The sequence below is a fragment of the Delphinus delphis genome, chromosome 11 (genome assembly GCF_949987515.2).
Source record: "Delphinus delphis chromosome 11, mDelDel1.2, whole genome shotgun sequence".
NCBI lineage: Eukaryota > Metazoa > Chordata > Mammalia > Artiodactyla > Delphinidae > Delphinus > Delphinus delphis.
This window is the reverse complement of record NC_082693.1, coordinates 82800513-82825251: the sequence shown is the minus strand read 5'-3', so window position 1 is coordinate 82825251 and position 24739 is coordinate 82800513. Positions and strand designations below refer to the sequence as shown.

The window sequence follows — 24739 nt, the reverse complement described above, 5'->3', positions numbered from 1 at the left end:
TTAAAAATAAGCAGATACTTCTATCTATCATGTGCATGGCTCTGTAATAGGTATAAGGGAATATAAAGAAATGGAAATTGGCCTCTGATCTCAAAGAAATTACAAATAGGTTGGCAGTACCACATGGTCACAAGGTACTAGGTATCAAATGAGGGATGAAAGCAAGGAGCTTTATATGGATTAAAAGAAGTGGCTGTTTAGAAGACACTTGGATTTGGGAGGGGCACCAGTTCCCTCTAAAGCAGGACACCATGTTTTAGGGATTATTAAAACAAGAGGTTTGATTGAGAGTCTGGATGAGGAATGATTATGAGGTAGGAGATAGATGGGCCTCTGGGCCAGACAGCTGGTGGTTGTCAAGTGGAGTAAAATTGAAGCTTTGTTCTCACCCAGAAACTCCAAGGACAAAGCTAGTGGCAGAAGCTGAGCTCTGCTAAAGTAAAGAGAAAAGGTGTCCGCTCCTGAGGTCAAGGAAAACTTCCCTGTCTACACATGTGCAGGAAGGCTCCTTGGGGGTCAAAAAGGGAGGGGTGCCACCCCATAATATTTGTGGACATGCACCCACAGGCCTCTGCAGTGGGATCCATCTTAGCAAAAAGTTGTGCAGACATCTTGGAGAGGGTCCTAAGACCAGTCACGTGTGAAAAAAGAAACACTAACTGGCCAAAGATAAACAAAGACCCGGAAGGACTGTCCTATATAAGTGATTTAAATCACCTCTTTACTGCACTCCTCCTCATTAGGGGGGGACACCCACACTCTTTCTGGGTGCGTATTTCTCCCTTGCTTCTGAGTTAAATAAATAGTTTCTCTGTGTGTTGTGTCTCTAATAATAAACTTTGTACCTGTTTTGCAGTTTTTGCCTCCTTGAAACATTTTTGCTTTCCAAAGGGGTAAGAATAAGGGAACTATGCTTCTAGCCTCTAGCCCCTGGTGGACTGGCAGCTAGGTTCAATCCCTGGACAGGGAAATAAGATCCTTCTTTAAGACTACTGTCCCTCCTAGAACAATTAGCCTCTCCCTCCCAAATACCTTCCCCCCTGGTTTGCATAGCCAGGCAGCTACTCCTTCCCCTCTGATCCCTTCTTGAGAAACTGAATGAGACTCTACACCTAGGAGTGAGGTGCCTTGCTGAAACTGTTACCTGTAAGGTCACATACTGGAGGGTGAGTGTTCTGTGTTTTCTTGGATTCTGTAATTGTCTTTTTAGCATCTGTTCATCACAGGAACAGTTATATTAACTATATTTTCTTAATTTCTGTATCCCTGAAGCTCTGGCATTTGTGGACTTACAGACCCTGGGAAAGACTGCCTCTCCCAGGGCTAGCTAATTCCCAAAGATAGTCAAACAATTTACTTGGAAGCATGTTTTTCTTATGCAAACCAACCAATCCAGCCCATTACCCCCAACCACCTCCTTATCTAAACTCTTCTACATCAAGCCAATATTTCCACTGCCCTAAATCAACCCAGGGCCAGGTACAGACAACAGGGACAACTCCTATGCCCCAAAGCCCACTGGAATCATTCATACCAGCCAATTTTCACCTGTTTCTCCTGCCCCGACTTGCCTTTCCCAAAGAAATTCCAGTAAAGGATCTGGCCTAGGCTTTCCCCTGGTTCCTGCTTCTGTCTGCCTCCTAACCAAAATCTGGTGTTTCCCCTATGGCCTTGTGTGGCACGGTAGGTCCCCTTCTCTTGGGAAATGTGAGTAACACATTCTTTCAATGGCAATTACCTCTCTGTCATCACTCAGTCATCTCCATAAATTAAAGTCCCTGGGTACAACGCAGCAGAAGGACATTTCCCCACCCCACCCTTAAAGAAAGCAGGCTTCCTTAGTCATTAGGTTATATGCTGTTTTATTGGGGACCCTCTAACTGTAGATATCTTCAGATCTCTTGAGGTAGTCCACTTTTTAGGGAGGAATCCTGTCTGCTGCCTAGAGGACATAAGCCTACAACCCAACTTTGAGAGTGAAGTTAGGAAAGGCACAATTAAAAGAAGGAGCCTAAAACAATGGATTTTTAACTAGGCTAGATTATAAATAGCCTAGAATGAATAACTAGGCTAGAATTCCTTTACTTAACCAAGTCCCAATCGATGATTTGTATCACTCCTGAAGGATGGGTGTAGCAGGGATAGGGGACATTTAAATTTATTTTCCCACTATTATGAACCAACACTATACCCCTCTAACTGTTCATCCTGAAGCAGAGCAGGAAAAAACCCATAAGAAGCCAATGATCATCATTCCCCACCCCCCCACCCCCAAGAACTGATTCATGATAAAATTAGTGATTTTCTAGTTATCTGCTATGAAAAGAAAGATAACTATTAAAAAATTCTCAAAACTTTTAAAATTTAATGGATATTTGCAGGTGGCATTTAAAGTCTCTGCCCTTTGAAATCAGTATTCATTACAATTTACTTGTTTTGTCTCCAAAATTCACTATTGTAAGTGAAATCCAATGAGAGAGAGCCTGGAGGAAGGGAGTATATATTTCAGAGGATTTCTGGCAGTTGACCAAGACTTCTAGCTATAGAATTGTTTTTAACAGCCCTGGAAATTCAGTTAAGTTGTGAGTGGCGCTGCTGTCAGGAGCTATGGATGACTGATGAACAGTAATGATCAAGGCTCCTAGGAGGCAGAGAGACACTCCCACTTTTCTATTAACTAGAAATTACATCTTATAGCATTGCATTTGTCTTTTTTTTTTAAGAACCTAAACCACTTAGAAAAAACACTTTTGTCAATTGTCCGACTGAGGATAATGTTTCTGTAGCTCTTTAGATAGATACATATGCTCAATCTGATTCAGTCTATTCACCACAGGGACTAGCAGAGTATCTGGCACTTAATCGGTTAAAATATATATACATATATATATACTTCTTTTGATTAACGAATGAATTAGTTGCGTATATAGTAGAAGAGACTAAGCAGGTATAACTTCAAACAGACGCGATGCCTTACTTTTTTGGGGGGGTGGCAGGGGGAGAGGCTTTTTAAGATATTGCTAGAATTGCACCCTTGCTACACCCGACGCCCCTCGTTCGACGTCACAATCCGGAGCTAGAACTATCAATCCCAGACTGCCGTGCGAAGGGGCGGGCTCCCCGGGAGCCGCCGAGTGATTGGCTGGGGGAGGCGTTTCCTTCCGGCGGGAAGGGCCCGGGAGGCGGGGACTAGGGGAGGCTTTCGGATGCTATTACCGGGTTGGGCGGGCCGGGTCGGGGAGGGGTTTGTGGGTGAGCCCTGGGTCCCCCGCCCGCTGAGGAGATGGATGAGGATGGGCTTCCTCTCATGGGGTCAGGCATAGACCTGACTAAGGTTTGTAAAAGAAGGAGTTGGACTTCGGCGACCTGGGAGGAGGATGGGGAAGGGACGCCGAGTTTCCAGAGAGACACCCCTCACCCCCACGCCGTGTCTCTTTTTGCTCAACCCTGGCCTGGGCCTGTCTTCTACCTCTCTCGGGAGGGAGAATCCCACAGTCCACATTAAAAAGGGTCCCTCCCGAGCTGTCTAAGGGGGGCGGGGGTAATTTGCCTCTCCCAGCCTACGCTTCCCGGGTCACAAGTCCCTATCGTCAAGGGTGAAGCGCTGGCGACACGGGCCGGTTCCGGTCTCTAACCCTACCTCTTTTATTCGGCCCTTGAGTTTTTCGTGTGTTTCTGTGTGTTGCCTTTACCTGCGAAAGTTCACACCTGTGAATCCAGAGCCCATTCTCAAACTTTGCAGCCTCTGTCACCTTCGGACACCCCACCCCTGCAGTTTAGGAAAACAAGTTAATGACTCTTGGCAGTACTTTCAGTAACTCATCTCACACAGCAAAACGCCCCGTTATTATTAATATCCAGGGGATAGCACGGTGTACGTTCCTCCTGTATGGATCATGTTTATTTTTACGTGACACAGGTGCCAGCTATTCAACAGAAAAGAACGGTGGCATTTCTAAACCAGTTTGTGGTGCATACTGTACAGTTCCTCAACCGATTTTCTACAGTTTGTGAGGAGGTAGGTCCTGTGATACTCGTTTAATGAGTAGCCCAGATGTCACCTTGCACTTCTGAAGGTAACAAATGAGCAAAACAAGAATTACAGTCTATGTATTCATGTACCATAACCTCTTGTCAACCAGTTATTATGTTAACATTACGTTAAATCCTCTTTGATTCTCTTACCATCATTTCTACAGCCCATCTCTGCTGAATTAATTTTCTAGAAGCTTTGTGAAATAGTTCAGGAAGGTTTATTGTGGTTAAAGCAAAAGGAATTCCAAGATTTCACACTTAAAGACATTTTTTATTTTGAAATTGGTTATGTTTCTCTTACCCCAAAGATTACATTTTAAGTATACATTGTTTCAGTTTATATCAAAATTATTTTACATTGCTTGATCCAAAAGATGATGGGGAGGTAGCCTAGAAACATAACTGAGGCATCAAATATCATTATGAAAATTTAAAAAAAAATACTTTCTGCAAATGACTTGTGAAGTAAGGATTAAGTAACCCAGTTACAGGTGAGGTACAAGATCCAGGGACTCCTGTCTTATAAAAAGCTAAAAAAGAGAGTGAGGAGGAAAATGGGAAGCATGGGTTGAAATTGGGTTTAAGAAAGGAGAAGGGGGACAAGGAAATAGAACAACAGTCGTCTGAAACCAAAAGGTGTTGTTCTTTATCAGTCTTCTTTACCACTTGAGGATCATGTTAAACCTTAGGGCTCCATTTTGTCGTGAACTTCCTGAGTGCTGAAGTTACTGTTTGCCATGTGACTGAGTATCCTCCACAATCAAGTCCTTGAATAGAGACTGTTCATAGAGGGGTGGTTGCTGCCTAAAAAGTGTGGGAGTCAAGATTGTTGTCATTGGGGACATTATTGTGTTCTAGGAACAGGATACATATAAATGCTTGAATACTAAAGAAGACCATTGACTGTGCTCTGTCCATAGACTAAAGAAAAGCCCCACACTGGTATGATAGTGACCACTTAAAGCTAAATACACTTTCAAGGATGCTTTATACAGAAATTAAAATGATTTCACTCAGAAGTCAAGGCCTGCTACAGGAAATACCCAGAGAATACCCAGAGACTTCCCAGTCCTAGCCAGTCTCCTACTTTTTTGTACAATGTATGATGTATCTCCATTCCAGATGCATTTTGATTGGCACAATATAGGAATGTTCCCAAGAAGTTAACTAGTGAATACCAATTTTTGTCAGTTTAATTATTGTTAACTTATGCTTGTTAAAGCTACTATAAAAGTCCTGTGATTAATTTTTTTTATATGTATACCTTTTATTTCCTTTTTTTGTCTTTTTTTTTAAACATCTTTATTGGAGTATAATTGCTTTACAATGGTGTGTTAGTTTCTGCTTTATAACAAAGTGAATTAGTTATACATATACATATGTTCCCATATCTCTTTCCTCTTGCATCTCCCTCCCTCCCACCCTCCCTACCCCACCTCTCTAGGTGGTCACAAAGCACGGAGCTGATCTCCTTGTGCTATGCGGCTGCTTCCCAGTAGCTATCTATTTTATGTTTGGTAGTGTGTATATGTCCATGCCAATCTCTCACTTTGTCCCAGCTTACCCTTCCCCCTCCCCATGTCCTCAAGTCCATTCTCTAGTAGGTCTGTGTCTTTATTCCCATCTTACCCCTAGGTTCTTCATGACCTTTTTTTTTTTCTTAGATTCCATATATATGTCGTAGCATACGGTATTTGTTTTTCTCTTTCTGACTTACTTCACTCTGTATGACAGACTCTAGGTCCATCCACCTCACTACAAATAACTCAGTCTCGTTTCTTTTCATGGCTGAGTAATATTCCATTGTATAGATGTGCCACATCTTCTTTATCCATTCATCTGTTGATGGACACTTATGTTGCTTCCATGTCCTAGCTATTGTAAATAGAGCTGCAATGAACATTTTGGTACGTGACTCTTTTTTTTTTTTTTTTTTTGTGGTACACGGGCGTCTCACTGTTGTGGCCTCTCCTGTTGCAGAGCACAGGCTCCGGATGCGCAGGCTCAGCGGCCACGGCTCACGGGCCCAGCCACTCCGCGGCATGTGGGATCTTCCCGGACCAGGGCACGAACCCGTGTCCCCTGCATCGGCAGGCGGACTCTCAACCACTGTACCACCAGGGAAGCCCTGTACGTGACTCTTTTTGAATTATGGTTTTCTCAGGGTATATGCCCAATAGTGGGATTGCTGGGTCGTATGCTAGTTCTATCTTTAGTTTTTTAAGGAACCTCCATACTGTTTTCCATAGTGGCTGTATCAATTTACATTCCCACCAACAGTGCAAGAGTGTTCCCTTTTCTCCACACCCTCTCCAGCATTTATTGTTTCTAGAATTTTAGATGATGGCCTGTGATTAATTTTTTAAAACGAAGCAAATAGGACTTCCCTGGTGGCACAGTGGTTAAGAATCCTGCCAATGCAGGGGACATGGGTTCCATCCCTTGTCCGGGAAGATCCCACATGCTGCGGAGCAGCTAAGCCCGTGCGCCACAACTACTGAGCCTGTGCTCTAAAGCCCGCGAGCCACAACTACTGAAGCCCACGCGCCTAGAGCCTGTGCTCCACAACAAGAGAAGCCACCTCAACGAGAAGCCCGTGCACCGCAACGAAGAGTAGACCCTGCTCGCCACAACTAGAGAAAGCCTGCGCACAGCAACGAAGACCCAGTGCAGCCAAAAGTGAATAAATAAAATAAATTTATAATAAAATAAAATAAAGCAAATAACACACACCCCCCAAAAATAGGGAGAATGGGGGAAAATGAGATAATTCACAATTGAGTCAAACAATATTCAGTTCATTCTGTCTTATAAATAATATGAGGTAGAGCCTTAGCGTATAGTTTTTGTTAGATATATTAATAAAAACTGCATGGAGACAGGAAAACTATTTTAACTTGTATAAGGTTCCAGCTGTTGTTTTTGTTTAGTTATCAAAATAACTTCTGCCTTCTCATTAAGACAAAAGAAATTGAAATGTGATATGATGATTGATAGAGTAAGGGGCTCAAGTCAATATTTTTTATCTAACAGGCTCAGAGTCTAGGTGCTTGCTTCCCTGAGTTTTATCTTGGACTGCTGCCTCTATAAATGGCATAAAGAATTGACTGACTGAAAAGCAGTAAGCCAAGGATTTAGCCCGTCACTTTGTATACCACGGTAGGGTGGAGAAGTATCTGGAGAAAGACTGTTCCAGGATTGTTAGCAGAGAAGGGCGAATACTCCATCCCCATACTTCTCATCTCCAGTTTAAAAAGTAAGCAACAACAAAACAACCAACAAACACATCTGTGAAAGCAGCTTCATAGAGCTGCCCTAAGGTAGGGATAGACCCGCACCTTTGTAGGGCCTAACAGTTTTCAGTGCCTGGGGAGTGAGTGTTATTTGCTGAAGACTAGATCAAATATAATAATTGTCTTTTGTTTATTGATTGCTTATGCATTATCAAAGCCTCATGATTCACTCTTTCCCTCCTTCTATTCCTCTCTCCACTACCCCCCAAAACGGTTGACTGTCTTGACTATATCACTGTTTCCTATTTCTTCCTTGAACTCTAGAAAAAATTTTTTTGACCAGAAATTCATGGAATTTAAAGGTAGCTTATGCCTTTTTCTCCTTAATGGTTGATAATCTAGGGTTGACTGTAACTCATTATTTAGAATTCATATTGTAACAGTTTGGATGTTTATGTCAGTTGTAGACTTTTTATCAATACTTGGTGTGATGACAATAACTAATATTTATTGTGTGCTTATTCTGTGCTAGGCATTGTACTAAGTGCTTTACATGTATTTAATCATCACAGACCAGCTCTTTGAGAGAGGTCCAATTATCTCTTTTTTAGAAATACAGAAACTGAGATGTAGAGAGGCTTAAATCATTTGCTTAGTCGTTTATTCATTCACTCACCATGTATTTGAGTGTATAGTATTTATGGTTGCAGTAGCTGCTCTAACTTGCCCACAGTCACACAGCTAGAAATTAAAAGAGCTGGGATTCCAACTCTGATCTATTAACTGGTAAAAACAAAACTGTCTCAGTCTTCTGTTCTATTGCACCGTCTGATCTGAATATGATGCATATTTACATCATTTTCAAGGGAGAGACTGCAGCGTCTTTAAAGCTATTTTAAAATTTAGTTTTTAGAGTTGTATTTTCTTCTTTACTATGCCATGTCTATTTGATATAATGTCTTTTTGATATGATAAATTCCAAGGATATAATATAGTTATTCAAGCACGAAGTGTCGTTTTCTCCCTAGTTAAGATCAATGTAGTTTTCCAAAATGGGTTGTTATTTGTTTATAGCACCTGTTAGACCTGTGGGCCTTGTTTAGTTAACGACTTAAACAAGAACCAAAACAACTCTTGTTTCCCTTAGTAAAAAATGAACCTCAGTTATTACTTTTTGAACTGGAAGTGAACTGGAGGAAAAAGAAAACCTGGTAGGTTTTGGTTTGTTTTGGGTGGGTTTGGGTTTTTTTTTGAGGGGGGGGGGTTGATTTTGGAGGTTTTTGTTTGTTTGTTTGTTTTGGTTTTGTTTTTTTCACATAATCTGGTTTGAACCAAACCCAAACAGTAACTTCAGTCACAGCTAAACTCAAATGGGAATTAAATTTGAAACCAATTGCTAGGGCTCTTCATCACTAATACCGGTTTTAAAGTTCTCTGAGAAAGAGAAAAGTGAAGAACGTAGCTTTTTAAAAGCTTTCTGGATACTGAGCCACTTTGTAACTCTTGTAATGACTAGAACCAAGGTAGGAGAAAAGTTAGAAGACGGAGAAAGGAAAGTAGTTGAATCAGACCCAATTGGCAGAGTTACTTAGAGTCATCTCTTCCTCCCTCACAAGTCTCCAGTAAGCATTTCTATTCTGGCCCTTATCAGCAAAATCTTGTGGAAGTCCACAGGGACTGCAAATTTTAAATGGAGGAAGGTGGAGGACGACACAAGGTCTATGCATAGCACAGGTAAGACTGAGCAGAAGTTTAACCTTACTGTGAATCTTAAAAGTACTCAGTATCAATAAACAGGGAAGTCAGGTGTGTTACTTTGACTCAGACTTGTAACATGCCTAGAATACTGGGGTTTTAGTCATTTTTTAAATATTCTAAAATGTTTCTTTTTTAAAAAATCTTTAAGTACAGGCAAAAAGTGCTGAGAATTTTCATACGACCTAAAAGAAATCTACATCCAATTTTTTTTTTTCTTTTTTTTGCGGTACGCGGGCCTCTCACTGTGGTGGCCTCTCCCGTTTCGGAGCACAGGCTCCGGACGCACAGGCTCAGCGGCCATGGCTCACAGGCCCAGCCACTCCATGGCATGTGGGATCTTCCCGGACCGGGGCACGAACCCATGTCCCCTGCATCGGCAGGCGGACTCTCAACCACTGCGCCACCAGGGAAGCCCTACATCCAATTTTTAAGCCCACCATCAGACTTAACCTTCAACCAAATAATGTTTTGCTTAAAACCCTATTTTCTGCTACAACTTTTACAACTGCTTTTATAACTTTTACAACTGCTGGGTTTAAGTGTCAGATGAAGCTTAGTAAAACCGTGGATTGCTTCTCTCTCCGGTTTCCAGGACATATTCAACCGAAAGTGGTATACCAAGAGATCCATTAATTTAAAATAGTTTCTCTTTTAAAGAACTGGATATGCAAATTGGATATTTTACAAACCTGAAATACCACAGTGGTTTTTTGTTTTGTTTTGTTTTGTTTTGTTTTTTGCGGTACGCAGGCCTCCCACTGCCATGGCCTCTCCCGCTGCGGAGCACAGGCTCCGGACGCGCAGGCTCAGCAGCCATGGCTCACGGGCCCAGCCGCTCCACGGCTTGTGGGATCCTCCCGGACCGGGGCACGAACCCGTGTCCCCTGCATCGGCAGGTGGACTCTCAACCACTGTGCCACCGGGGAAGCCCAACAGTGTTTTTTTTTCCCATGTTCAACTGTTAACTCCATATTTCTTCCTTTGTCTTCTTTTTTTCTCTTCAATAAAATGCACTGCCTTAGGAACAGGCGGGTGATGGATGCATCAAGAAGTTTTCAACTTATCTGACAAACTAGGTACCTTGTATTTTCCCCTCTTGTCCCAAATCAAGGTATTTCAGGTTTGCTTTAAACCCTTATAAAGAGGATGGATGGTTAAATGGATGGGAAAGATTGTTACCTTTCTATTTCTTCTCTGCTGAAACTTTCAGAGGTGGGGACAGTTACTGTTATTGATCATGTTACTTATAATATATCCGTAGTCATCTACACTTCAGAGTAGTAGTTCTCAACCAGGGGACATTTGGCAATGTCTAGAGATGTTTTTACTTGTCACAGTTGGGGAGTTTTTGTGGCATTTAGTGGGTAGAGGTCAGAGATTCTGCCAAACATCCTGTAGTGTACAGGATAGCCCTTCACAACAAAGAATTATCCAGCCCAAAACATCAATAGAGCCAAGGTTGAGAAACCTACCTTATGGTGGCCTAGTGGTTTAGAAGGAAAATGCAGAAAACATAAACATCTTAGAAATGAGCTTCAGCAGCCCATAAATGAAGCCAGGTGTATTTTGTCAAGTGACAGTGGCTTTCTAAAAAGTACATATTTATGTGTGTTATAGCAATAATTACATGGGGACAGACTCAGAAACATTTATTATGCTGAATAATCTTTGAAAAGCAGAGGTTCTTAAATGTGCCATGGATCCTTCGGCAGTCTAGTGAAATGAAATTAATGTTTTTAAATGCATAAAATAAAATGTGTAGATTACAAAAGATACCAATTACATACGTAAAAATTCAAAATCGTGATATAGTAATATATCCTTTATTAAAGTATTAAGTTGTATAACAGGTAGCATATTTAATATTTTAGACTCTCAAAAACCAGCTCTAGAGAAGATAGATAATACCTTTATGGATAATTTAAAAAACATGATTTATCCACAGCAAAGATCTTCCCTAGCCAAGAGGAAAAGCCTTTTGTTGATCTGATTTTCAGAAAATCATTTACATAGTGGTTCTGAATTTGGGGTACATGAACTTGGATGGGGGAAAAAAATCATGTATATATATTTTTTTTACCTTTAACTTAAATTTCACATTTTCTTTAAATTTGGTCAACAGAAATCACAATAGTATTAGGACCTATGACTCACCAATAGAAAGCACAGATTTTTTTTTATTAAATTACAGTTGTTTCAGATTTCTTTAGACTTCACAATTACCGTTGTTTCTAGATTAGATATCAAGAATATTCAGATAAATTATAACTAAAATATATTGATGCTTAGATCAGTGTCTTGCATGAATAAATCATTCATATAATCTTGTTTTATTAAAAAACCAGGTCATTTCATTTTGGTGAGGTTTTGATAATAGTAGATGAAAGTAGGTAAAATGAGTGCCAAAGCGAAAGATTGACATACCAGATGAATTTGCATCCAAAAAAAATTGGGAATTACTGCTCTGGAAAGTATAACTTTTTTCCCAAGCCTCTTTAATCTTCCTTATCAAGAAGTAGTTTTCTGAATAAACATTTTCATCCTTATTCCCTTATTTTCTAAGACTAGTATTTCAATCCTTAGCCTATCTTGTGTGAACATTTGAGTATCCATTTAAAGACAATTTATGATCTAATCCTGAAAAAAATGTTAATACCTATCTTTTTAAATAATTCCAGATAAACAGCATCTATTTTAGGAAATTTGATCAGAAAATTTTGATTCCCAGTATTCAGCACAATAGCATCTTAGTTTTAGTGAGAAGCAGGTTGATCATTTATTAGCTTTGAATAACAAAAATTATATCTATGCAATACTCAGGAATTTTCCATCTTTTTAAAAAAATTAATTAAACTTTATTTTTTAGAGCAATTTTAGGTTCACAGCAAAATTGAGCAGGAAGTATAGAGTTCCCATTTATTCCTTGACTCCCACTCCCAACCCTTGTGCACAACATTCCCCATTATCAGCATGCCCCACCAGCATGGTACATTTATTACACTCAGTTTGTTACAGTCTGCATTGACACATCAACACCCAGAGTCTATGGCATCATGCTTTAACAAGCTGAAACACTCAAAAATATTTAGTATCTGGAGTTCGAGTGTTTGAGTTCAGATTATTTTACTTGTATAAAGACTCAGTTTTCTCATCTTTAAAAGAGAAATGCACATCAGAACTACAATGAGGTATCACCTCATACTGGTCAGAATGGCCATCGTCAAAAAATCTGCAAACAATAAATGCTGGAGAGGGTGTGGAGAAAAGGGAACCCTCCTGCACTGTTGGTGGGAATGTAAATTGATACAGCCACTATGGAGAACAGTATGGAGGTTCCTTAAAAAACAAAATAGAACTACCATACGACCCAGCAATCCCACTACTGGGCATATACCCTGAGAAAACCATGATTCAAAAAGTCACTTGTACCCCAGTGTTCATTGCAGCACTATTTACAATAGCCAGGACATGGAAACAACCTAAATGTCCATCGACAGATGAATGGATAAATAAAATGGAACATTACTCAGCCATAAAAACGAATGAAACTAGGTTTTTAGAGATGTGGATGGACCTAGAGTCTGTCATACAGAGTGAAGTAAGTCAGAAAGAAAAACAAATATCGTATATTAACACATATATGTGGAATCTAGAAAACTGGTACAGATGAACCTATTTGCAGGGCAGAAATAGAGATGCAGATGTAGAGAACAGATATGTGGACACGGGTGGGGGAAGGGGAGGGTGGGATGAATTGGAAGATTAGTTCTGACAAAAATACACTGCTATGTGTAAAATAGATAGCTAGTGAGAACCTGCTGTGTATTTCAGGGACCTCAGCTTGGTGCTCTGTGATGACCTAGACAGGTGGGATGAGGGGGAAGGAGGGGATGTCTATATATATATACATATAGCTGAGTCACTTTATTGTACAGCAGAAACTAACATAATATTGTAAAGAAATTATACTCCAATAAAAATTAATTAATTAATTAAAAAATAAAATTGGCATCATAGGGACTTCCCTGGAGGTCCAGTGGTTAAGACTTTGCCTTCCAGTGCAGGCGTGCAGGTTCAATCCCTGGTCGGGGGGCTAAGATTCCTAATGCCTCACAGCCAAAAAACAAAACAGAAGCAATATTGTAACAAGTTCAATAAAAGTGGTTCACAGGGACTTCCCTGGTGGCGCAGTGGTTAAGAATCTGCCTGCCAATGCAGGGGAAACGGGTTTGAGCCCCGGTCCGGGAATATCCCACATGCCGCTGAGCAACTAAGCCCATGCGCCACAACTACAGAGGCTGCGCTCTAGAGCCCACAAGCCACAACCACTGAGCCTGCATGCTGCAACTACTGAAGCCCACGTGCCTAGAGTCCGTGCTCTGTAACAAGAAAAGCCACCACAGTGAGAAGCCTAAGCACCGCACCGAAGAGTAGCCCCCGCTCAGCAACAAAGACCCAACGCAGCCAAAAATGAAATAAATAAATAAATTTATTTTTAAAAAATATGGTCCACATCAAAAAAAATTGGCATCATAATAGTTTCTACTTCATAGACTTGGTGTGAGATTTCAAATGATACTTGCATATACAGTGTAGCATACTAAGGTAAATGCTCAGATGTTTACAGTGATGATGATTATTGCTTAAAAGTACATATTTATATAAATATATTAAAACAAAAATGAATTTTTATTTCATTTTTTCTTTTTCTGTGTTCACTTATTTTAATCAAAACAATGTATGCATTTTAAAATAAGTTAGAAATTATTCACTTTACAAATTAACTTGCTGTGGGATTTCTGCAGTTACTAAGCTTCTGCAGTGAATTAAATGACTGATTTGTCAAAATTTAATTTCCGTGATTTTCAGGAAAATGTATAATTTGCAGAGGAATTTATCCATATGATGTTTTATAAGCCTGTGTTTATATTTGTATCAAAGCCTTATGTAAACAAATCCTAGAAATCAAGGTTAAACTTAACTTCAAATGCCATTAAAACTAGATTCTAATGTTTTATTTCTAAATTATATCTTTGTAGATATCAAGAATGCTCATCTAAAAAATAAGTGTCTTGTGAAGAAGTACTAACTACTCTATGGTTGCTTTCAGTTTTCTCCCCCTCTAAATATGGGCAAAATGATCATTTCTTGGGGTGTTAAAATTCTGCTTATGAGTTAGTCAAGATCTTGATAATATCCCAGAAAGCAATCAGAATGCTGCACATCTGCCAACTAGTAAACTGGCCAACTGCTTGTAGGCTGTGTCACTAATAATGTTTAGGATGAGGGAGTTTTAAATAAATGTTCTTATGGATCATATTTTATGATGTTACTTTTATTTGTGTGGGAGTATATATATGGCTAATTTAATTGTACAGAATAACTAGAGCATGGTAAGTTCTTGGTTCTGGTTTATCTTAGATTTTGATGGTAGGTTGATTCCTTTTGCTTTTTTAGTATTCTTCCTTATTTTTTCTCTTTGTTTTAAATCTTTCCGACATTAACTACTCATCTTACAGTTTCATCCTTTTTTACTTTTCAAACTTGAAAAGTTTGTATTTGGGACTAATTGTATATATTTATGTGTTTAAGTAATTTATAAAGGCAGATACTGTTCCATTCTGTTTTGGACTAATTTTTATTCTTGTGTTCTGTGAAGAATTCCTTCATTCAACAACAAATAATTATTAGGCTTCTGTTAAGTGTCCAGTACTGTTCTGGCACTAGGGGTATAACAGTGAATAAAAACCTTTGTCCTCAGAGGAGTTTACATTCTGGTCCCAGTGATTGATTATGGCTCTGATAATGAGTTTGATAAGGCTGAAAATGTAACTTTTTCTTTTCTGTGAATACAGCTTTATAAAATAACCATGAAGCATGCTAATGAAGTTAATAGAATACTTGAGTTCCCATTCTTACTCATATAAATAAGAGAGTAGTATGTTAGAAAATCACAAATATTTAAACCATATTTTTTATTATTTTCAAATCTGCTGTTTGTTATCCTTGTTAACAGTTTATTTTTAATCAGACTTTATTCTTTTTTTTTTTCCCTTTGGAGTTCATTCTTTTGTTTCTAATCTTTCTTTTCCAGAAACTGGCAGACCTTTCTCTTCGTATCCAGCAAATTGAAACAACTCTCAATATTTTAGATGCAAAGGTTTGTATTTCTGAATAATTTATAGGATAAACTTTGCTCTACATATACCAGCTTTCTCAGTCACACTTAACTTTAATTGCGTTTAAAGATGAATTCAATTTAGCTCCTGCATCCATGAAATGGTGCAGTGTTTTCTTTTGTTTAATTTATTATAATTGCAAAGGAAATGATCTTCATTATGAACCACTAACCGAGTCTGTTTAAATGTTTCTTTCATTATTTGAATCAAAAGCATAATGAGTAACATGTTAACAAATTGAACTGTTACATAGTTTACTTCATTTGATGGAAAACTCACAATTATCTTAATAGTAATCATTGATAACACAGGAAAAATTATGTAAAACTTTACATGTCTCCAGAGCAAAATTTGGAGAATATATCACCTATTTTCCATTTGTAAATATATTAAATGCTAAAGAATACCAATTTTGATGTCAGAAATTACAAAAGATAACTTTTTATCTTATAACAGCAAAAATAGAAGTGTTGTTTGATTTGAAGCTTGCAGGTTTTGTGTCCTTTTCTATATAAAATAATGGAGATGCTAGTATATTTTTGTGACTTTGTCCTTTTTTTTCTTTAACATCTTTATTGGAGTATAATTGCTTTACAATGGTGTGTTAGTTTCTGCTTTATAACAGAGTGAATCAGCTATACATATGTGACTTTGTCCTTTTATCCAAAAGTTGATCTGAAAAAATATGTATTGAATGTTTATAAGGAAGTGAAATGACTAATATCTTTTAACATAAGGATCAGAATGTCTAGCTTGTACTTTCTACATCTTCCTGTGGACTTCAGCCACTGTATTTCCCTCAGAACATTTCTGTAGATTGTAATTTAGGATACTTGGCCTTGAACATGTTCAAGATAGTCTCTTAGTAGCCATACCCACTTGAAACTATTTGGGCCATAGCCACTGTGCTAAATACTGTCATCAGTCAACAGTTCTCAATGAATATTGCTTCTTCAGGTCTTATTACCATTGGTTTTTCATTATTCTTTATAATGAATATGTGTATTATTTTAATGTTTGTGGAATTCTTAAGTTAGAGTTCAAGGTCACAAGTTAAGTTGCCATATGGACAGATTAACCTTAATTTTTTCCATGGCCATAGAGTTAATCCTCAGAGTTAGCCAAACATTTGACAAATGTATATCATTGATATCAGGATGAAATCAGAAAAGAGGGTTTGCATGGATCTTGCAAATCCAACCTGAAATGCTTAACCACTGACAACATGCTCATTTTTTGTGTATGAAAAATAATGCATTTTAGTAACATTCAGTGATGTTACTAAAGAAAAAAAAAGGAATAAGCTATATCATACATTAAAATGTGGCAAGAGCTTTCTCATTTCCCAGATTATTCAAACTTAAAATGTGCTACAAAGCACATTTTGAGGGGAGGGGTAACAAAATATGTTTAATAAAAATCTTTTTGCAACTTTGTGAGCTAGATTTTCTTATCCCCACTTTACAGGTAAGAAAATTGAGGCCTAGGACGATTTACACAGCGTCACATATTTTGTGACTTAGACCTAGGCAATATGACTCCAAATCCCATGCTCTCATTCCTTACACTAGGATTCCTTAGATTTTAAAAATAATTCCTGAGAAAGAATGGTGATATGCTAAATTAGATTGGTGAGAAATTCTTCAAAAATATTTTATTTGTGAATGCCTTTCACTTTTAAGTAGTTTATGGCATGGAGAATTTCAACCAAAGATGAGATTTTATAAACCTATTTCTACAGGCTTAAAAACTTAAGACAGCTATTTAAAACACACACACACACACACACACACACACACACACACACACACACACACACACACACACACACACACACACTTAGAAACTTAGTGTTTAAGAACCTAATATTATCCTCATATACCAACATTAATTTTCTTTTCTCAGTTGTCATCTATCCCAGGGCTAGATGATGTCACATTTGAAGTATCTCCTGTAAGTGTCACTAGGATCACAAATGAAACACATTCTGAAACCACTTCAGAGCAATCACAGGTAAGTATTTAAGTTCCGGGAAACATGAGCAGATATCTTGGTTGAACCAAATAGACCTAATCAGCAGGTTTGAAGAAAGAAGTTAAATAAAAATGTAATACTTTGAATAGTAATATTTTAAACCTTAAGATAGAAAATGAAGTTTGAAAAAAAGTTATTAGCTTTTCATTTGTTATTTTGAAGGGCTTCCTAAAGTTAATATTTTTCTTGCCTATAAAAAAAAGAAAACCTATACAGAACTAGGAAAAATCTTGAATATAATTGTTTTCTTCAAGTTCACTATGGAAGTTTTTTTCTTAGTTCTTATAAGAAATGTATCTTTTAAATGTTTTATTATAAAAACTTTCAAACGTGAACAAAAATAGAATAGTACAATGAATACCCAAATGCCCATTACCTGGATTCACCAGTTAAGATTTTGTTGCAAATGCTTCATCTTTTTTTGTCACTTACTGAAGTGAATTCCAGGCATCATGTTATTTCACCCCTGTATAATTCCTTGTGAAAAGTTCTGAAATTTTCTTGTGTAACCACAATGCCTTTATCATATACAATATAATTAACAATAATTCCCTGGTAATATCTAACTCCTTGTTGCCTGAAGTCTGCTCCATGGGCCAGCAGCCTCAGAATCACCTGAGGGCCTGTTAGAAATGCGGGATTTCAGGTTCTACCCCACACTTAAGGAATCAGAATCTGCATTTTAACAAGATTCCTATGTGATTTGTAGACTTGAAATTTGAGAGATCCTGATCTAAGAAATACCAGTTTTGGGAGTTGATTTGTTTAAATCAACATCCTAGTAAGACCCATGCTTTGTGTTTGTTTCTTAATGTCTTAATGTTCATTTATGCTCTGTATAAATTTAAATTTTATATGACTTTTTATTTCAAGAAATAAAAATTCTTTATTGTTTAAGAACAGATAATCTCTAGTGTATCTCAGTGAGGTATTAAAATCCAAAATAAAATAATCACTAAAATGGTGGTCTAACAAGTAGTACCAAGCAAGCAGACTTCCTATCTATATGGAATTCTGCATTTGTACCTGGAGGTACTTTTCACAGGATATTTTTTAGATCATGATGGTGTTGACCATGATGATAATAACTAAACATGTAAAGGTTTTTACTGTGTGAGGCGTGCTAAGTGCTTTTTATAAATCAAATCAATTCTCACAACAGCCCTATGTCTACAGATACGTCAAATGAGGTACACAGAGGTTAAGTAACTTGCTGAAGGTAAACTGTAAGAGCTGGAATTTTAACCCAGGCAATCTGGTGTCAAGAATCCTAGCTCTTATATGCTACACTGCACTGTCTCCAGCACCTGTGTTGAACTTGTTAAACATATTGAGTACATGTGGTACAAGGCCCTGTGGGATGAGCCATATATTTAGAGATATTATGTATTTGGGGAATGAATTAGATGACCATTTACTTAATAATTAGATATTAGAAAATTTAACATCCACTTAGTATAACAAATTCCATTATGATGGCCACTGGACTATATATAATATACAAGAGTAAATCCAGATGTTTAGAGGAGTTTAACTTCACAAGGTTTTTTCAGTTAAAGATGGACCATTCTTTCTCTAGAACAAGGCATGTGTAAAAAATATTAAATGTTTCCACCCTACCTAGTAATTATTCTTTGGAGGATACTAACTGTCATATGTTTCTATAAATTTCTAAAATGGTATCTAACTTTTAATATTAATTTTTCCAGGTGTTATTGTGCATGCCATCTATAATATGTATTTTAAAACTTATGCAGCTGTGTTGGTCTTGCCTATTTAAGGTCTCAAAAAACTGATTATGAGTAATCACAACTGAATTATCTAAAATTCAGAATGACCTGATATTCTGGCAGTTTTATTTAAAAATAGTATATTAATTCATTTGGAGAATTTATGAAGTGTTGTTGGCTTCCTGAGTTTTAAAAATGTCCTAAAATTGTGTCTTGATTGGATTAATAAAATCAGCATGTTCAGCATGTTCTTAATATTGAAATCAACTTTTTAATTTCTTCTCCATTGTTTTTAGTTGGTATATTTTATGTAAAATATTTTGAAATGGACTGAAGTATTGCTTAACACAGAATTTCCATTGACATTACAGTCAGCTCACTTATCAGATAAAGGATAATCGTGAACTTTTTTTTTAATCATCCATTCATTACAATCTCCAATCTATTGATATATATGAGTCAAAGACCCAAGGTTTGCATGCTGATTTTTCTGCAACTTTAATTTCATGGTTCAGATCTTATCATTACTCACATTAGAACATCCAATTGTGCAGATTGAGATTAATTTGAGAATAAAATGAAGGACAGTTGAGAAATATGAGAGAGGATTTGGGTCATTCAAATAGCAAAGGTGTAAGACCTGATATAATTAAACCTTGTTGAGGTCTTAGTTATTAGGCCAAAGTTAAAGGCTGAGTTTTAAAATCCATTGGTCTTATATGTAATTATCATTTGCTCCATTGTGCTACTCTATGAGTTTATTGTTCCTATTTTTTTAAAAGCATACTTGGGTCTTGTTTGAATTTTTTATTTAATTAAATGTTTTGGACAGTTTGTAATTATGTATTTTACAGATGAATGTGTATATATACATATATATACACACACATACACACACACGTGCATGCACACTTTTGTACACTTGACACTGTCATATAACAGGAGTAACCTAAAGAATTTTTGGATGTTTTATTTGCTTCAGCATTTAAAAGAGATTTAATTTATATTTGAATTATCTGAGGAAAAACCTTAACATATAATTCATATTCTAAAAACTATGAATACTTAAAGATTTTTTTGATTTATTTACAATTTAAGCATAGATAGGTAGACATAAAATTGATTTTATTCAGTTAAGGAACTTACTCTTAATGCTAACATACAGATAGTGAGTCAGAATTCACTAACTAGACTTACTCTAAATGTTTAGGTTGATAGAAAAATCAAGAACTGTATATAGACAGTCATAGCTTTGCACTAAAGTGAAGATAGGGTTCCAATATGGACAAGTTTCAGTTAACATTGTACCACGCAAAGTTGAGAACTGCCTATACGATAAAAACATTTTTGTCCATAAAGACCATTCCCCAGTATTCTTCATTATAAGTAGTAGTTTTTAGAATGTTAATAATTTCATCAGTAGCTGAAATATATAAAAACATAATTTTGTCTGAGAAATGGGTTTCTCTTCCACAAGTTCTCCAGGCATTGCCTTTAAAGATGTTAGAATAGCCATATCCACTTAGAACAAGATTATTCGATGAATGAGGAATATAACTGTGTAGACGGTATAGATACCCAGAAAATCAATTTTCTGTCCGCTACAGTTGAACAATTGACAAATCAGATAGCATTATTAGCTTTATTAAAAGTTGTATTAAAATAATAGGTCCATCAATAATTCATGTTTTTTATCAGCACTTGGGACAAGTAAAGCAGAATTCTAATTTTTTAATGCCATGAATGTATTTACATCTTTACGGAACAATATAGTGTTGATATTAAGTGTAACTTCCTCTGAAATCATATTTAAGTATTTGTAAATATTTGGAAACATATATCCCATAATTAAATTATTGGTAAATTAAGAAATATGATTTTTTTCTGATATTGATTGCTTTAGAATTATAAAAAGAAACATCCCTTTTAAGTAACATGACGGACCCCTTTTGTGAATTGTCTAAAGTTTTATACGCAATACTCTCTACAGCTGAACAGTTTACAAGACTCTGGACCACAGGAAAGTGAAGTAACACCAGAAAATATCTTAACTGTAGCCAAGGATCCAAGATATGCCAGATATCTCAAAATGGTTCAAGTGGTAAGCTAATTTGGTCTGTCTTCTCTGTCTAGCAGCCTCCTCTAGAAGTTCTTAACCCTGGAGGTTTCATTGTTATTTTTTCAATCTGAGAAAACTGCTAAACCGAGTGACCAAGTTTTCTACTCTCTTACTTCTTTTCTATGTTTAATGAATGCCCTGATAAAGAGTAAGCAGAAGTCGAATCTTCTAATTAAAACTGACCTCACACTTCAAATTAACATAGTTTAGTATAGATTTATGTAAATTTTTTGCTTTACGTAATCTTTGCAAATCTTGAATGTATCAGATAGAGGAATGAAAGTGGACTATTCACTTAGTAAATCGTATGGCTTTAGCTTAATTTCCTGTATGCTAACACAAATGGTTTTTTGTGTATTTTTATTCTGAATTTCACCTGTCAATAGTTTCGTTCATAGAAAAGAGCATAAGTCACTTGGCCATGTAAGGTAATGCTTTTAATATTATGACTTGAGAATGTGTATTTTTTCTAAGAAATCATTACATGGTATGCAAAAAAGTACAACACAATATTTGCTCTTCTATAACAGCAGAAGTTCATTTCATTCCTGTAGAAAGTCCTATTACAGTAGTTGAAGGAGCTAGCTGTCCATTTTTCAGTTGATCAGAAAATTAATCCTTCTGTAAAATTCTGTTATCAGGCAAAAGAAGGACTGATATTAAAGAAGAACAGTTTTGCTGTTCTTGGCATTATTTATCACCAAAATAATTTAAAAACTAAGACTGTCTAACAACCAGAAAGAATAGATTGGCTATTTAGAAGCTACATTGGTGACAATGGGGAGAAGAAAGTACATTCACTTTCTCTAGCTGTCAGAAGTAGCTGTGTCACTTTCAAAATTCTTAATTGACAGTCAAAGCTCTGGGCTTTAGGCTTTGGGGAAAAAAACAGACTTTGGGTTGAAAATATAAATTTTTTAAACTAATAAAAATAAAATAGAGCTAGTTTGAGTGTGAATCATGATAAATGAATTTTTAAAACTAAAACCCAGGAAAGCTTAAGCTAAGCTTAAAATATGGACTGTTAAAAAATATGTCTTTGACACTTTCAAACAAAAGATAAAAGTTTCAGAGTAACTCTGAAAGGCTTTTTATTTAGTCTCTTCTTGCCTAACCTATATAAAATAGGAAATGGGAAAATCTACTTGATATCTATGACTGCCTTGAAATATTTGATAGAAGACCACATCTTAGGATAATTGTTATATTCTTAATACATTGCCTCTGACTTTACAAGAATTTGAAAAATCCTCATTTTTCTTTTCAGTATTAATCCACTGTCCTTTTATTCCACAAATATTAAACACTTACCCTAGGTACCATATTAGATATTGTCTAGATTTATTTAGCCAACTAAGGTTCACAGACACCACTTGACATTTTTATTTTTGTTATTAATTACTTAGACAAATTTCATTGCTTTTCAGAATTTCATATATAATATATATCATATGTTTGCATATATATATGTAAATGATTCTTTACATATTTATTCTTCTAATCATGTAGCTTACCATCTCACTAGGAATAAAAGCCAAAGTCCTTCAGAGGCCCGTGAGATGCTATACAATTTAGTTCCCTAATTACCTTTCTAATCTCATATCTTCACTCACTCTGCTCCAGCTCTACTGTCCTCCTTGATGTTCCTTGAATAAATATATAGACAGTCGCGTGTCTCGGGGCCTTTGCATCAGTTCTCTCTGCCTGAAACACTTTTCCCAAATATCTTTATGGTTTTGCTCCCTCTCTTCCTTCAAATATTTGCAGAAATATTACCTTCTTTCTAGTCCCATTCCTTTTATTCCTTCCCTACTATATTTTTCTTCATATAACCATCTAATTATATGCAAAACACTACATATTTTATGTACATTGTTTGTGTGTCTACTGCTCCTAGAATATACACCTTTTTGTTTACTGCCCTATTCCCAGTTCCTAGAACCATACCTGGCACATAGTATTTACCTATGAATGAAAATGATGGTATTTTTCTCTATACTGTTTTAACTTTTGATAGGTTTTGGTGATAGATTTCTTTTTTACACTAGCTCAGTGGTTTTTAGAGTAAAAAACTTGTTCAAGATATAGGTTTCTAGTTCCCACCCTACTAAATGAGAATCTTTGCAGTTGGGACTCAGAGCCAGAGCATACATGCTTTGAGAAATGCTCTTCTGATTAAGAACTGTTTAAAAATATTTTACACTGTTTTGTTTTTTTTTTTAAATAAATTTATTTACTTTACTTTTGGCTGCGTTGGGTCTCCGTTGCTGTGCGCAGATTTTCTCTAGTTGTGGCGAGCAGGGGCTACTCTTCATTGCGGTGCGCGGGCTTCTCATTGCAGTGGCTTCTCTTGTTGCAGAGCACAGGCTCTAGGCATGTGGGCTTCGGTAGTTGTGGCACGTGAGCTCAATAGTTGTGGCTCGCGGGCTCTAGAGTGCAGGCTCAGTAGTTGTGGTGCACGGACTTAGTTGCTCCGTGGCATGTGAGATCTTCCCAGACCAGGGCTCAAACCCATGTCCCCTGCATTGGCAAGCAGATTCTTAACCACTGCACCACCAGGAAAGCCCCTTTACACTGTTTTATAACACCAAATAATTTTTATTTCAAAACATTTAAAAAGTTGATAGTTTTATTTCTTATATTTTAAACTATCTAATTCTGTAGCAGTATCTGGCACTTAGCTTTAGCCCATCCTTTTTGCTTGGTGTCACCATGAGCAGGGGTTTAATTTTTTCTGCCTCAGACTTTTTGTTTTTAGCCCAATTTCCTTGATTTTAGTCCTTTGCCTCTCTTCTGCCTTTTGTACGGGTGTTTCTAATTCCTGAACATTTCCAGTGTTCTGGAAGTGCTGCTTCTTTGTGGTATCCTTCTCTTCAGGCACATGGACTTGGCCTTCCTTTGCTATGCTAAGTCATCATTCTTTTATCTGCTTTTAATTTCCATGTATTGTGGTTCGTGTATGCCTCTTAGTCATTAAAATTGGAGTTCGTGTTATTTCTTTTTGCCTTATTGTTTGGGGGTAATAATTTTCAAGAAGAAAGCAGGGACCAACATCTTTGCTTTGAAATTATAAGTTCATCCAAGTTAAATTTAATTTTATTGTTTTTAGTTCATCGTGCCAACCTGTATCCCAGAATCTTATTACCCAACTTTTGTTTCCTACTGCTCCCTGTCCTACATTTCATTCTTCAAACAAAACCACAAAACTTTCTCAATATAAGCTCCATGCTTTCCCACCTCTGAATCTAGATTCCCCTTCTCTTGACCACTACATGTCCAAATTCTACTCATCTGACATGTTCCTATGAACACTTTCACTAAATTATCCCAGATTCTGAACCCACCAACACATAAAGCCAGAAGTGATATCTTCCTTCGTCTATCTGTCCAACCACTTTATCTGTATTTTTTCTCACTTCATATCTTGTCCTTTGATAATTTTAAAATATTTTTATCTACTTGTGTTGAAAAGGAAATGAGTGGAAGAACTATATCTTGATCGATCTTTGTATTCACTTTAACACCTTACCTAAAAAGGTGCTCAATCAATATTTGTTTTTTTATTGGTGGTTTTTTGTTTGTTTGTTTGTTTTTTGGTTGTTTGAGGGTTTTTTGGCCGAGCTGTACGGCATGCAGGGATCTTACTTCCCT

General features: G+C 36.8%; 1 protein-coding gene across 1 annotated transcript in view; it reads left to right on the top strand.

Moving 5' to 3' along the window:
- Positions 1–3213: 3213 nt before the first annotated feature.
- WASHC3 (WASH complex subunit 3) overlaps positions 3214–24739 on the top strand; it is a 51705-nt gene continuing 30179 nt past the window's right edge. The window contains exons 1-5 of the mRNA XM_060025481.1: positions 3214–3334; positions 3920–4018; positions 15121–15186; positions 17111–17218; positions 20960–21070. Of these exons, the coding sequence (XP_059881464.1) occupies positions 3284–3334; positions 3920–4018; positions 15121–15186; positions 17111–17218; positions 20960–21070 (435 nt within the window). The 5' untranslated portion in view covers positions 3214–3283. The remainder of the gene's footprint in view (positions 3335–3919; positions 4019–15120; positions 15187–17110; positions 17219–20959; positions 21071–24739) is intronic.